Source organism: Panicum virgatum, chromosome 3K (genome assembly GCF_016808335.1).
Source record: "Panicum virgatum strain AP13 chromosome 3K, P.virgatum_v5, whole genome shotgun sequence".
NCBI classification, from domain to species: Eukaryota; Viridiplantae; Streptophyta; class Magnoliopsida; order Poales; family Poaceae; genus Panicum; species Panicum virgatum.
The window spans coordinates 14,748,826-14,764,323 of record NC_053138.1 but is presented as its reverse complement, the minus strand read 5'-3'; the positions used below and the strand labels follow the sequence as shown (position 1 = coordinate 14,764,323).

General features: G+C 47.1%; 2 protein-coding genes across 4 annotated transcripts; both read right to left on the bottom strand.

The window, feature by feature from the left end:
• Positions 1-2,214: 2,214 nt before the first annotated feature.
• On the bottom strand, positions 2,215-3,188 carry LOC120700630 (probable 2-oxoglutarate-dependent dioxygenase AOP1.2). The gene is made up of 2 exons (XM_039984876.1): positions 2,587-3,188; positions 2,215-2,501 (listed from the first exon to the last, which is right to left on the bottom strand). Exons 1-2 carry the CDS (start codon positions 3,186-3,188, stop codon positions 2,279-2,281), a joined length of 825 nt encoding a protein of 274 aa, XP_039840810.1. The 3' UTR covers positions 2,215-2,278.
• A 1,074-nt stretch (positions 3,189-4,262) lies between these two features.
• LOC120697762 (probable 2-oxoglutarate-dependent dioxygenase AOP1) lies at positions 4,263-6,297 on the bottom strand. 3 transcript variants are annotated; one of them, XR_005684593.1, is made up of 4 exons: positions 5,839-6,290; positions 5,424-5,745; positions 5,054-5,215; positions 4,263-4,953 (listed from the first exon to the last, which is right to left on the bottom strand). XR_005684593.1 is itself a non-coding variant. In XM_039981083.1 (3 exons), exons 1-3 carry the CDS (start codon positions 6,225-6,227, stop codon positions 4,511-4,513), a joined length of 954 nt encoding a protein of 317 aa, XP_039837017.1. In that variant the 5' UTR covers positions 6,228-6,297; the 3' UTR covers positions 4,263-4,510. The 3 variants fall into 3 exon arrangements, 2 of the variants coding, with proteins under 2 accessions (XP_039837017.1, XP_039837019.1); XM_039981083.1 differs by lacking the exon at positions 5,054-5,215 and having other exon boundaries at positions 4,263-4,753; positions 5,839-6,297; XM_039981085.1 differs by having other exon boundaries at positions 4,776-5,215.
• Between the last annotated feature and the right edge of the window lie 9,201 nt (positions 6,298-15,498).

The following is a 15,498-nucleotide window of genomic DNA, read 5'->3' as shown; positions in this document are numbered from 1 at the left end:
CTTGCTTCGGAACAGAGAGCGCCGCCGGCGCCGCCGTTGACTTGGGTCGAGATTCGAGAGAAATTCAAGTGGGCTTTGTGTTAGGGCCCAACTTCGTCACTGGCCTGAGCTGGTCCGACCCAACACGTTGGCTCAACTAAAAACTGAACAAACAGCAAACTGTGAAGAGTCAAATCAAAATCGATAAAAAAAAAGTTCCGACGGGGTGGAACAGAGAGGAGGTGCATATGAGCGTGGAGGAGGTAGTGGTTCGACGAGGGGGAATGTTATGCAGATGATGTTTCGAAGGTCCACTTCGCAGAGGGAAAGTCCTGTGGTGGAGGACTATAACTTGGCAGCTGGTGGGAGAAGAGGAATGATGCAACCAAGGATTGATACAGGCTCCTGGACGCAGAAGGGTAAGAACGCAAAGGAAGCTATTGGTAAAACTTGGTCAAAGTTTTTCCATATTGCAGGAGTTCCTGGAAGACAGGCTGACAGTCCATACTTTATTAGTGCGGTCAGGGAGACACAAAAGTGGGGTAAGTTTTCTTTCATTGCAATGATATGTATGAGTGTACATCCTTGTATCTCATGATTTTCATATGGTTTGCAGGTGAAGGTATCACATCACCCACTGGACGGTATATTGATGGCAAGTACCTTGATCAGAACGAGCAAGACTTGAAGACGAGGTACGTAAAGTTTCAGAAAGACTGGCCCTTATTTGGCGTCACGTTGATGTGTGATTCATGGACTGGTTCAACGAGGATGAGTGTCATCAACTTTTTGATATATTGCAATGGGGTCATGTGGTTCCATAAGTCTATTGATGCGACCGGAAGAACTCAAGATGCTGCATATTTGTTCAAGGTAGTCCCTAAACATGTTTCATTCGCATGGTGTATGTTTTGACATGTTACTAAACAATCTGTCTTCCATTGCAGGAGATTCAACCGGTGCGGGAATGGATGGAATATGGTAGATCTAACCGGGCTCCAGTTCTGGACGAGGATGATGATGACGGCGACATCCCTCTCCCGTCCTATATTGTCAGAGATCAAATAAACGAGTCAGATCTACGTGAGGCTACGGGGAATGATTCCATCAGCGATTGAGCACGTACAAATATAGGTGACACTCACCTAGGGAAGAGAAAGTTGCAGAAGGGACCTAAGAAGGGTGACCCGAAGCGTCGAAAAGGCAAAGTAACAGCAAAACCAGTGAGCAGCGACACCGAGACTGATGATGGCAAAGGTGAGCGTAGTCCTCCATATCAGGAGTCCGAGGATAGCAGCTCGGCCGATGATGGTGATGATGGTGATGATGGTGACGGTGCTGGGCCTGATGCTGGTGGTGGTGGTAGTGGTGCTGATGCTGCTGCTGGTGGTAGTGGTCGTGCTCGTAGTGTTCGTTTCACAGGTATACATTGCACATACAAATAGACACATATTTCTGACTATTGACTACTAATTATGAAATATGGTTGATTGCAGGGGAGACTCAGTTCACACATGCTACTCAGGACACCGACCATGGAGCACCGCAATCGCAGAGGAGAACAGGTGGACCAACGGACTATGATAGTCCACAGCACTCTTCTTCCTCCTACAGCGATTCGAGGCACTCTTTTCACTATCCCATTCCTGACATCAGCATGCAGCCACCGACGAGATGGGTGTACGAATGGGAAGACCCCCATTTTTACACTATGTTAGTTCAGGAATGGCAGACAACATCGGCGTGGACGGGCCAAACTTGGCAACACTACAAGGCTGAGCTGCTTAGAGTGCGAGGTATCGCTTTGATGTCCAACGCCGAATACCAAACCGCGTCCCAAATGGGGGTCTTCCCATTTCTACGTTGAATTTTCGTTTCATGTGTCTAGGTGTATGACTCTGTATTTGTATGCACGCTTATTACTATTGTATTTGTATGTATGATTATAACTTGTTGCTTTGGTATGGTCATTTACATTAAAATGTGCATAGCTCATGCCGAAATTTTCTTTTATTTTACACCGGGATCTATTTTTGAAGCGGCGGAAAACTAACCGGTATACCGGTCCAACCGGCTGGTATACCGGTATAACCGGCCGGTTTACCGGTTCGAGCTGCCCCTCCCACATCACCGGTATACCGGTCAAACCGGCCGGTAAACCGGACCGTCCGGCCGGTATACCGGTCCGTACCGTTTGAACGTCGAGATTTGAATTCAAACAAATTCAAACTTCCTTTTGTCCGGTTCCGACCGGTATCCGGCCTAACCGGACCGGTAAACTGGTACCGGAGCCCGGCGGTTAGGCCGGTCCGGTCGGGAATGGAAACCCTGGCTGGCACACGACGCTGAGCAGATTGCTGTCCTGATGCGACCCGAACCTGACCGTCTTCTCCGCGGCGCTGGGTGCCTGGTACTCCGACATACGGAACAGGTGCTTGGCCACCCCGAGCCCTTCCAGCACCATCCTCCGCACTGCCGCCTCCAGCTCAAAGATCCGCGCCGCCACGCCATGGACTGCTTTGCTGCGCAGCCGCAGGCCGCAGCAGAGCAAAGTCAAACCAAACATTGCTTCTCTACGGAAGCAATTAAAGACGGTACTAAGCTTACCAGAAGCCGTCGCTGCAGCCGCCGTCGGGCCACATGAGGCCGGCGAAGTCGCGGACGGGCTCGGGCTTGTTGCCATCCACGATGGCGAGACTCTCGTAGCCGTCGTAGCCCTGGAGGCCGCCGAGGTATCCGTGGAAGGGCTTGTCGGCGCCGTGGTAGTTGCGGCGCTTGGTGTCGACGGGCAGCGCGAAGAGCGGCCTCGTGGCGCCGTCGAAGAGCGCGGCGCGTTGCTCCGGGGTCAGAGCCGGGTACTCCGCGTCGAAGCAGCCGAACGTGGCCAGCGCGTCCATCACCTTGGCGCGCACCGCCGACCAGGTCCCGGTGCCCGGCGCCGACGGGTCCACGCCGGAGAAGTCGATCTTTGGGAGCTGCATCGCGTCGGTGCCTATCCTCGCCGTCCCAACTGAGCTGATGTGCTGAGCTCCGTGTCTTTTGTGGTGATGGGCAGATGGGGGATTGCTTTCTTTGCTTCCCGTCGTGGTTGGTCGTCTTGCTTCGTTCGGAAGAGCGCCGCCGCCGCCGTTAACTTGGACCGCGATTCGAGAGGGAGTTAAGCGGGCTTTGTATTTTAGGCCCAATTTTGTTACTGGCCCAAAGGCCATGTTTGGTTTGGGTGAAAAAAATTCGCGAAAACTTTTTGCACCTTTAACCAGTAATTTAGAGTATTAAATAAAGTTTAATTACAAAATCATCTACTGTAGCATCACTGTAGAAAATTATGAATTAATTACCGTCATTAGATTACACCCATCCTTAATTTTTTTTCAAATAGACTATACTGTAGAAACCAAACATTACCAAAAACTCCAGTCTCCTGGGGTTCGGTGGTGACCAAACCACGTAATTTGTTAGTTTCGTAAAGTTAGAGGGTGTTGATTGGTTTTCGAATTCGGTGGGGGTAGGGGTTCAAACTCGTCCACAAGTTTAGGGATCAAACAAATTTTACTATTTAGAAATATGTATATGTGACACAGCTAGGAATTGGCGCCTGCCATATAAAAATATTTTGAAACAAATGCACAATATAATGGACGATAAATTATAATGATCATAAAGAATCCACAATAAAAACCAAATACAAGTTCTAGACACGAACAATTAAAGAATATTACAAAACAATAAAGCCTACTACAATATAACCCTACGATCCCCTTGTTGAAAGAGATTAATAATATCCTTATCTTTCATTTGACTGAAAAATTCTCTCTCAACAAACGTAATCAAGAAATTTTTCAGTAATCATCACCTATTTTGTTCCTTTGCTTGTTCTTCACATAATTCATCATGAAAACACTCTTTCAATACTAGCAGTGGCTTCGAGAAGAATTAGGATCAACTTAAGAAGTTTATAAACAACATAATATTGGAAAACACTCTTTCAATACTAGCAGCGGCAGCGCGAAGAGCGGCCTCACGGCGCTGTCGAAGAGCGCGGCGCGGTGCTCCAGGTCCAGGGCCGGGTAGTGCGCGTCGAAGCAGCCGAAACCGAAAGTGACCAACGCGTCCACCACCTGGACGCGCACCGCCGACCAGGTCCCGGCGCCCGGCGCCGACGGGTCCACGCCGGAGAAGTCCGATCCGGGGGAGCTGCGCCGCCTCGGCGCTCATAGTCATAGTCCCAACTCTGCTCAGCTGAACTCCGTGTACTGGTGGCTGATAGCTTTGCCACGAGCTACTTTACCGAATGCAGCTCGAGTTTATGTGATTACAATTTACACTGTAATATTGCGAAAAGTCATAATAAATTTATTCGTTTCTTTTCATGCCTGGCAAGGCACCAGATTGTTCATGTTTCGGAGTTCGGACTTTAAGAAATGGAACGGGCATCTCTGACGTGCTCATATAGAACGAATGCCAAACTTCCGGACAGATTGCTCAACTCGATTGTGCACACAGGGCTGAAAGCGCAGATGAATGATGTTGCCTATACTCCGCAGAACGCCTTGAGCTTATCTTCCTGGCGAGCACCTTCTTCCGAAACACAGTAGCGGATGTAGTCCATGTTGTCATGGGGCTTGAAACGGGGAGGGTGCTCGTCGTCCACAAGCTCATCTGGCGCCTGAATCATGAAATTCGGGACGGAGAACAGTATGGCAGAGTACCTGGTGACATCCCCAGCGACGGAAATCCGGTGAAATGGTGCGTGCAAGCGGTCGTTTGTCCATGCCTAGAGTAAGGTAAAAATCATCAGTGCAGAAAATCAGAAGATAACATCAGTGCAGAAAGTAAGACTACATGATCAGTACAGAAATGGGTGTGTCTGAACTTTCAACCGTAGGAGAAGTTACAAATTAGTAACTGTGAAAGTGCAGGCACGGTTTGTAGATTCTCAGTGATTTGTTAAGCTTAGCGTGCTGAATTCAATGCCTGAAAATATCCATGCACATGATTACAGTATTACACTTGCACATCCTTGTAAACAAGCAGGTCTAAAAATATTCAGTTAGCAGCACAAGTGTTTTCTAACCGAACTGCAAAGGAAGCTTTTTTGGTGATCTGTTGGGACTAGGCCTTCATCTTATCACCGTTGAAATTGAAATCTGCATGGTTGACAATGTTTCCTGAATGGCTGCTATTGATGTTGTGAAAGGGAAATAAGCGATGGGCCACATCTGCTGAAACGTTCTACCTGCACAGCAGATTAGTGTGATTTATTCTTGCTTAATCTCTCATTGTCTAACAGCTAGTAGCCTAGTACTGCCTTCATGTAAAATTACGAGCTAGCAACCGCGGGAGTTTTTTTCTTCAAAAATACCGAGGGAGTTTCTTCACTTCTTTCATGCTCTAGCCAAATGCAGTGAGAGGTAAAAGTGGAGCAGAGCCGCATTGATTCGTACCCGGAGTGCCTGGCCGACTATGACAACGAGCGACGTCGACGATGGCTTGACGAGGACCCACTGCCCGTCCCTCGTCTGCATCTCCAGCCCCTCCACCTCGTGCTGGCACACGACGCTGAGCAGATTGGTGTCTTGATGCGACCCGAACCTGACCGTCTTCTCCGCGGCGCTGGGCGCCTGGTACTCCGACATCCGGAACAGGTGCCACGTCGACGCGCTCAGCGCGTCGTGGTACTTGGCCACCCCGAGCCCTTCCATCACCATCCTCCGCACCGCCGCTTCCAGCTCAAAGATCCGCGCCGCCACGCCATGGACGGCATTGCTGCGCAGCCGAAGCAGAGCAAAGTCAAACCAAACGATGCTTCTCTACGGAGCAAGATCTGCTGCGAGAAATGAAAGGAGGTACCAAGCTTACCAGAAGCCGTCGTTGCTGCCGCCGTCGGGCCACATGAGGCCGGCGAAGTCGCGGACGGGCTCGGGTTTGTTGCCGTCGATGATGGCGAGGCTCTCGTAGCCGTCGTAGCCCTGGAGGCCGCCGAGGTAGCCGTGGAAGGGCTTGTCGGCGCCGTAGTAGTTGCGGCGCTTGGTGTCGACGGGCAGCGCGAAGAGCGGCCTCGCGGCGCCGTCGAAGAGCGCGGCGCGTTGCTCCGGCGTCAGGGCCGAGTACTCCGCGTCGAAGCAGCCGAACGTGGCCAGCGCGTCCATCACCTGGGCGCGCACCGCCGACCAGGTCCCGGTGCCCGGCGCCGACGGGTCCACGCCGGAGAAGTCGATCTTTGGGAGCTGCGTCGCGTCGGTGCCCATCCTCGCCGTCCCAAGTCCCAGCTGAGCTCCGCCTCCGCGTCTTTGGTGGGGATAGGGGTTGCTTTCTTTGCATCCCGTGTTCCCGTCGTGGTTGGTGGTCTTGCTTCGGAACAGAGAGCGCGGCCGGCGCCGCCGTTGACTTGGGCCGAGATTCGAGAGAAATTCAAGTGGGCTTTGTGTTAGGGCCCAACTTCGTCACTGGCCTGAGCTGGTCCGACCCAACACGTTGGCCCAACTAAAAACTGAACAAACAGCAAACTGTGAAGAGTCAAATCAAAATCCATAAAAAAAAAGTTGCCGGCGCAAATGCCTAATTAGGGCTTCTCCCGTGGCCGAACCATGGGGCACGTGGAAGACACAAACCAAATTCTCACCGCTGGAGAAATCGAATCATGGAGGAGAGAGAAGAGTCGAATCCCAATTGAGAGTCAACTCCCCACGAATAAAAAAATGATTGACCCTCTCATCTCCTTGCTCGTCGCGCGCTAGCTCGAGCGTTCGCTGCCGCGCTTGCCGTCGTCCTCGTCGCCGAGCTCACCAGAGCCGCCGCCTCCGCGCTCCCTGGCCTCCTCGTCGCTACGCTCGCTGGAGCCTCTGCCACCGCGCTCGCCGAGGCCCCACCGCTGCGCTCGCCGCGCCCAGCTGCCGCGTTTGCGAGCCCCGCCGTCGAACTCGCCGAGGCCTTGCCGCCGAGCTCGCGAGCCCCCGCCGCCGCGCTCGCGAGCCCCCGCCGTTTGGATGGATCAAAATTGAGTGCTAAATTTTAGCACATATTAGTAGTTTATATTTTTGCTAAATTTTTTAAATCTTAGCTAAAATTTAGCCCACTCTATTAGCACTTCTGTTTAGATATGCTAGTGAAAGTGATCTAGGCCCCTAAGTGGGTTTTGGTGAATAATGACAAAACACATGTATATTTAATTATGTAATTAATCATGCGTGCAGGTGATGAATATGTATAGGTGAATCAAGTGATGACGTATGGCCCCCCAAAAAGGAAATGAAAAGTCGGTGCTTAACTGTATTCATGATATTAGATTTTATATTTGAAATTTGAGTATAGGGACGACGTACTATCAAGAGAGACTTGATTCAAGGGTTTCGATTTAAATCTTGTGCTCAAGAGAACCTAAACAAATACCTGTGAGCCACAAAATACACTCAAAAGAGCAAAACTTGAGCTTTCATCCTGCCTAACCCGGATACTCCGGGTATAGGGCCGGATACTCCGGACCCCTTTGCCCGGAGTGTCCGGGTGCTGTTCACGGGCTGAAAAATTAGGGTTGCCCGGAGTCTCCGGGCATATAACCGGAGTCTCCGGGTAACTATTCGCCCAACGGCTATTTTTGGGTCAAGGGGTATAAATACTCCCTCCCCTCCTTCAGTTCACTCTCTCTTGCCATTCTTTCGAGCTGAACTCCTCCTAAAGCCAAAATAGAGCTCTCTCACTCCCCTTTCATCATTCTTGAGTGATTCCTTTGAGGGATTTGAGTGAGAAGCAAGCAAGAGCAAGAATTTGTGCTAGTGAGCCTTATTCCCACCTCTTGAGCACTTGGTTTTGGTCTAGCCCGTGGATTCAAATTTGTTACTCTTGAAGTCTTGTGCTCCTAGACGGCTAGGCGTGCTTGTGACTGCTCAATCAAGGTTGTGAACTGTACAAGAAGTTTGTAAGCTCCATTCCTCGCCGAGGAATCCATAGTAAGTGACCTTGGGCTTGAGAGGTGATCTCGCCCTTGTGAGAGGAGCATAGGGGTTCTTGAGCTCCGTCTCTCGAATCTTTTCTCAACGGAGATGTAGCACCTTCGGGTGTGAACTTCGGGAAACAAATCCTTGTCTCTTTCATGTTAATTTACTTGATTTCATTGCTATTTGCTTGTGAGACTTCTTTTCTAGGGTTTGAGCTCGATCTACTCACTCACGAGTTTCTAGTGAGTTTTGTTTGTTGGATATCAACTTTAAGGAACCCCTGGTACTCGTACTTTAGCTTGATCTACTTTTCATACATAGATTCATGTAGTTTCTTTTCAGTTTGTTCATGCCCGGAGACTCTGGTTATAGCTCCGGATACTCCGGACCACAAAACCCGGAGTATGCGGGCTTATACCCGGAGTATCCGGGCTGAGTCTGCGTCTGACAGGTTTTTAAGTGTTTTTAAGTTGCAGATTGCCTATTCACCCCCCCTCTAGGCATCTTAAGGTCCTTTCAATTGGTATCAGAGCTTGGCTCTCCATTCAAAGGGCTTAACCGTCCGGAGAGGTCAAGATGTCGGATGATGAAAAGAATCTCGAGAATCCGGTTGATGAAGGTGAAAAAGGCGATTCGGGTGATAAAAGAAACAAAGACAAGAATGCAGAGCCATCCAACAAAAACAAAAAAGAAAAGAATAAGAATGGTGGAGAAGAAAGTGAAGAAGAGACATCCGATGATGAGATGTCTTATGAGAAGTGGAAGGCATGGAGGAAAAAGAAGAAGGAGCAAAGGAAGAAAAAGTCTAGCTCCCGAGTTATTATTGATTCTAGTGATGACTCTGACACCGATTCCAAGAGAAGAGCCTCACGCTCTTCAAACAAGGGCAGCTCATCGAGGTCAAAAGGCAAAGGTGATTATTGAAGAGTTGCTCATGACTACACTTTTTCACTACCTAGTGAGCACAATGCATCAATCCACATGGGCAAGCCACCTTTCTTTGATGGGACCAGATACAATCAATGGAAGACAAAGATGTACGGCTAAATGAATGCAATCCACAAGGATGTGTGGAAGGTTGTAGAGGTTGGGTGTGAACTACCGGAAGAAGATGAAACTCCAACACCCATTCAATCATATGTGCTCCAACGAAATTTTCAAGCATTGAACATGCTTCACACATCCGTGAGCCCCGAAGAATTTAATAAGATAGAAGATGTACAAACCGCAAGGAGGTTTGAGACACTCTCCTAGTGAACCATCAAGGGTCAAGAAAAGTACGTGAATCAAGAATCAAAACTTTGGAAGATGAATTGAGCTTATTCTCCATAAAGAAGGATGAAGGTGTGAAAGAGATGTATAACCGCATGAAGAAGATCACAAATCAAATCAAATCTCTTGGTGGTGACAAGTGGGGTGACCGTGAGATCGTGGACAAGCTCTTGACCGTGTATATGGATAGGGATGTTATTCTACCTAACTTGATTAGAGCCGAAAGAGGATTCAAGCACTTCACTGCCGAGAATGTCCTTGGAAGAATTGAGGCTCACAATGATCAATTGAAGAGAATCAAGATTAACTAAGATCTAGCCGAGCTTCAAGAACAAGCAGCCAAGAATAGTGGGTTGGCACTTCAAGCTAAGTCAAAAGGCAAAGAAAAGGCAAACCAATCCTCAAAAAATGAAGGCACTAGTAGTGATGATGATAACGAGCTTGATGATGAGCAAATAGCCTTCTTTATCAAGAACTTCACAAGAGTATTGAAGAAAAGCAACTTTAGAAACATTGGGAAGAACAAGAAGTATGAGCCAAGAAGAAGATCTAATAGGCAGTGCTTTGGGTGTAACAAAGGTGGGCATTTCATTGCCGATTGCCCGAAAGAGAAGAAGAAGAACAAAGACACCAAAGAAAGCACATCCAAGAGAGATAGATAAAGATACAAGAAGCAAGCCGGAGAAGCTCATCTCGGTCAAGAATGGGATTCACAACAAGAAAGTGAGTCCGAGAAAGAAGATGTTGCAACCATGGCTTTCAAGGCATCATCTCCACATCCTACAAGCTTGTTTGAAGATCTCACCGACGATGAGGATGAAGATCCTATCATGTGCTTCATGGCTAAAAACTCCAAGGTAACATCTCCAAACTCATCGGACGATGAAATGGATAATGAAGTAGAAGTTGCTAAACTAGTCAAGAAATATGGTAAATGGGCCGCAACTAAAATGATGAAATTAGTTATGAAACTAGATGAAGCGGATGAGACTCTTGAAACACAAGAAGAATTGCTTAGACTTGAGAGAGAAAAATTCAAGGCTCTTGAAAAGGACCTCGCCAATGAAAGGGAGGAAAACAAGATGCTTGTGAACCCAATCAAAGTCAAGGATGACACTCTTCTTGAGTTGAAAGAGTCACTCTCTAGTGAAAAAGAAAAAGTGGATGATTTGACTAGAAAATTTTCTTTTGTCAATGACATTAACACATTCCTAAGAAAGAATAATGAGAAACTTCAAGAGAGCATGACAAGCTTACAAGCTAATCACACGACACTTGAAGTTTAATTTAATACTCTTTGGGAAAGTACTTCTAAGACTAGAGATACATCTAATTAATCTAGTCATTCGACAAGTAATGGTTGTGCACGGTGCTATAACATCGATATTCAAATTTGTGCTACTAACCATGTTGAGATGAATGCAATGAAGAAAGAAATCTCTAGACTCACTCATTTGTTGCAAGAAGAGGCTCCATCACATACTCAAGTCCCAAAGAAAAATCCCTCAACAAGGGTAGGTGAGTTTGAGAAACACACCAAGGAATTTGGGTCAAGATACATGAGCAAGTTTGGGTTTGAAAAAGGTAAAGGACTTGGTAGGAATGGGCAAGGTACTCCACATGCCATTCCATTTATCAAGAACAAGAACAAGACCGCCTTGGGTGCTCAAGGAGGTCTAGTGAACATGACCACTCCCATTCACAAGACAAATGATGTGATTCAAGAAAGTGGTCTTGTCAAATTCAGCAAGAGATGCACAATATGTGATGAGGGTGCTAAGATTGTTGCATCCTCATTCAAAGAAGATAAGTTCAAGGCCTCTAACCCAACCAAGATCAAGGCACAAGAATCATCTCATGTATCCTTTTATGCCGATTATGTATTGGCAAGGAACCACCGTGGTAAAGTGGTTGCCAAGTTTGTAGGACACCGTACATGGAACACAAAAGTGAAAAGCCATGTATGGGTGCCCAAAGTTCTTGTGACTAACATTACAGGACCCAAGTATTGTTGGGTACCTAAAAGAAAAGAGTAACTTTGTTTTGTAGGGATACTCCTCCGGTGGATCAACTTGGGTGATTGATAGTGGATGCACAAATCATATGACCGGAAAAAGGAGTATGTTCGAAACAATAACCGCATCAAGTGAAGATCATTTCATTACCTTTGCGGGAAATCAAAAGGGAAGAGTGCTTGGTACCGGTAACATTAATCTAAACTCAAAGTTCACTCTCTCAAAAGTTCTTTTGGTTGAGTCACTTGGTTACAATTTGTTGTCCATCTCACAACTTTGTGAATTGGGCTTCAATTGTTTGTTCACTAACGAGGGTGTAACTGTTATTAGAAGAAGCGATGACTCCATTGCTTTCAAGGGGGTGCTCAAGGGAAAGCTCTATCTTGTGGATTTCTCTCAAGATAGGGCTCAACTTGACGCTTTCTTGATAGCAAAGTCTAGCTTGGGTTGGTTATGGCATCGCCGACTAGCTCACGTTGGGATGAGAAATCTCAACAAGCTTCTAAAGGGGGATCACATTCTAGGACTAACAAATGTTTCTTTTGAGAAAGATCGTGTTTGTAGTGCATGCCAAGCCGGAAAGCAAGTTGGTGTTCAACATCCATCAAAGAGTATCGTCACCACCGTCAATCTATTTGAACTCTTACATATGGATCTTTTTAGCCCAGTGGCATACATTAGCATTGGTGGTAACAAATATAGTCTTGTCATTGTTGATGATTATTCTCGTTTCACTTGGGTATTCTTTTTGCATGACAAAAGTGTAGTGCAAGAGACCTTCAAGAAGTTTGCAAAAAGAGCTCAAAATGAATTTGAGACTAAGATCAAGAAAGTGAGAAGTGACAATGGCACCGAATTCAAGAACACTAACGTAGAAGAGTTTCTAGATGAAGAGGGCATTGGTCATGAGTTCTCGGTTCTATACACTCCTCAACAAAATGGAATTGTTGAAAGGAAAAATAGAACTCTCATTGAGGCCGCAAGAACAATGCTTGATGAGTACAAGATCTCGGATCAATTTTGGGCGGAAGCAATCAACACGACATGTCATGCAATCAACCGCCTATATCTTCACAAGATCTTGAACAAAACAGCATACGAGCTTCTACTTGGTAAAAAGCCTAACGTGTCTTACTTTAGAGTCTTTGGAAGTAAGTGCTTCATTCTAAACAAGAAGCCCAAAAACTCTAAGTTTGCACCTAAAGTTGATGAATGATTTCTTCTTAGTTATGCCTCAAATGCTCATGGCTATCGTGTTTTCAACAAAACCTCCGATTGTGTTGAAATAGCGTGTGACGTGACATTTGATGAATCTAATGGCTCTCGAGGGGAGCAAGTTGATAATGTTGTAGGAATGGAAGAATCATCAAGTCAAGCCATCAAGAAGTCGGCGATTGGTGAGATAAAGCCTCAAGAACAAGTGGACAATGATAATGATGATGAGTTGATGTTTCAAGAGCCATCTACCTCTACATCCGCTGCAAAACCCGGAAACTCCGGATATGAAGCCGGAGACTCCGGACATAATGACCGGAGTATCCAGACTCCAGACCGGAGTATCCGGTTCACTCAAGCTGAAACAACAACTCAACAACGAGATAAATCTCAAGATGATAGAGAAGCTGAACCAATCCAACATCAATCCTCCATTCCACATCCAAGAGTTCATCACATAATTCAAAAGGATCATCCTGTGGATAATATCCTTGGAAGCATAAGTAAAGGGGTAACCACTCGATCTCGTTTGGCTACTTTTTGTGAACATTACTTGTTTGTTTCTTCTTTTGAACCTCTTAAGGTATATGAAGCATTGGATGATCCGGATTGGGTGATGGCTATGCAAGAGGAATTGAACAACTTCAATCGGAATGAAGTCTGGTCCTTAGTAGAAAGGCCCAAGCAAAATATCATTGGAACCAAGTGGGTCTTTCGAAACAAACAAGTTGAACATGACGTGGTAACAAGAAACAAAGCTAGGTTGGTTGCTCAAGGCTACACACAAATCGAAGGTTTGGATTTTGGTGAGACTTATGCTCCCGTAGCTAGGCTTGAGTCAATTCGTATTTTACTTGCCTTTGCTTCTCACCATGATTTCAAGCTATATCAAATGGACGTGAAGAGTGCTTTCCTTAATGGATCAATCTCCGAGTTAGTATATATTGAGCAACCACCGGGTTTTGAAGATCCCAAATTCTCAAACCACGTCTATTTGCTCCATAAGGCGCTCTATGGGCTCAAGCAAGCCCCTAGAGCATGGTATGAATGCCTTAAGGACTTTCTCTTAAGGAAAGACTTTGAAATAGGCAAAGCCGATCCTACTCTTTTCACTCGCAAAGTTGATAGAGAAATTTTTGTGTGCCAAATATATGTCGATGACATTATATTTGGCTCTACTAACAAAACTTGGTGCGATGATTTTAATAGGATTATGACAAAGAGATTTGAGATGTCTATGATGGGTGAGTTGACCTTCTTCCTCGGATTTCAAATCAAGCAACTCAAGGATGACACTTTCATTAGTCAAACCAAGTACATCAAGGATATGCTCAAGAAGTTTGACATGGAAAATGCCAAGCCCATCAAAACTCCCATGCCAACCAATGGGCATCTCGATCTCAATGAAGATGGCAAGGTCGTGGATCAAAAGGTATATCGCTCCATGATTGGATCCCTTCTTTACCTTTATGCATCTAGGCCCGATATTATGCTTAGTGTGTGCATGTGTGTAAGATTTCAAGCTAATCCGAAAGAATGTCATTTGATGGCGGTTAAGAGAATCCTAAGATATTTGGTCTTCACTCCTAACCTTGGTTTATGGTATCCCAAGGGCTCATTGTAACCCTCCGGGTGTTTAAAACACTAAACATAAAATACTAAACATAACATCATGCATAATCGTCAAGATTAAATTAAATAATGCATTTCTGGTATGTTTACAAATGCATGTGTATGTATGGGTATCTAGGTGTATGGGTGCAAGATATGTGTAGAATAGAGTGCTCATGTATTTTTCACCCTCACCATGAAATGACAAATAGAATGCAATGATATACACCCTAGGTGATGTTTAAAATTTTTGCAAGAAAAATCAAATTCAAATTTTAAAGTGGTCACATGAAATGATGAAATAATTCAAATCTTTATCAACATGCTTTAAAAATAATTTTCAAACCGTTGCTTAAATAAACTTTTGCCTAAAACCAAAGATGTAAAGTTTTATATGACAAACAACCTTTATGTTCAAAGTTTTTCAAGTTAGCACACAAAATTTGGAAGAAAAATTCGAAAAACAATGTGTATAGGGTAATTTCTTTTGCATTTCAATTTGAATTTGTAACTTTCAAACAAAATCTCAAATGGGAAAATGCCTGAAACAAAAGTTGTATATTTCGACATTTTGAACAACTTTCGTATTCAAAGTTTTTAGTGTTTCAATTGAAAATTTTGTGAGAATTTAAAGTCAACTCTCTTACTTCTCTCTCTTCTCTCTCCCTCTCTCTCCTCTTTCACTCCGGGCACTCGAGAGCAGAGCAGGGCAGCTGTGCTGCCGCCCGCCGCTGCTGCTCCGCTGCCGCGCTGCTGCTGCCCTGCTGAGCTCCATCCCCCCCACTCGAGCACTGGGCACGCTGCGCCGCGCCATCACCCCCACTCGAGCGCGCACGCCGCCCTCGCGGACTTCCCGCTGCACCGCGCACGCCACGCTCGGCGACAGCCGCGTCCGGCCAAGCGTCGCGGCCGCTGCCCGCGCTGCCCGAGCTGCCCGAGCTCCCTGCCGCGCCCGTCCCCTCCTCCTTCACCATGCTCACCCCTAAAAGCCGAGGCAAGCCCCTGCTCGCGCGCCCAGAAGCCGGAACGCGCACGCCGTCGCCGGTGCCCACCATTGCCGTCGCCTCTCCCCTTAGCAACGCGGAGCCCCCTCCTCCACCCTTCCTCGCGCCCAAACGACCCCGTACTTAGCTTCCTTGGCCTCCACCGGTGCTCCCCGAACTGCTGGCCACCGCCCAGAGCCACCAGACCACTGCCGCTGCGGCACCCCATGGCCGCCGCCCAAGCTCCACCGCGGAGCTCTCCCTTCCGGGCCCTCCTCCACCCGAGCAAGCCCCCTAGCTAGCTTCTCCATGGCTTGGTGAAGCTCCCAGACCACCCCACTGCCGTTTCCCCTCGCCGGAGCGCCGCCGCCGCGGCCTGCCGTCGCCGCCGCCCACTGCTCCCGCGGGGAGCACCCCTCCGGCCATCCCCAACCTCGTTTGAGCCCACAAACGGGTAGAGCTCGGTCTCCTCTAGCTCCTCCCCAACTT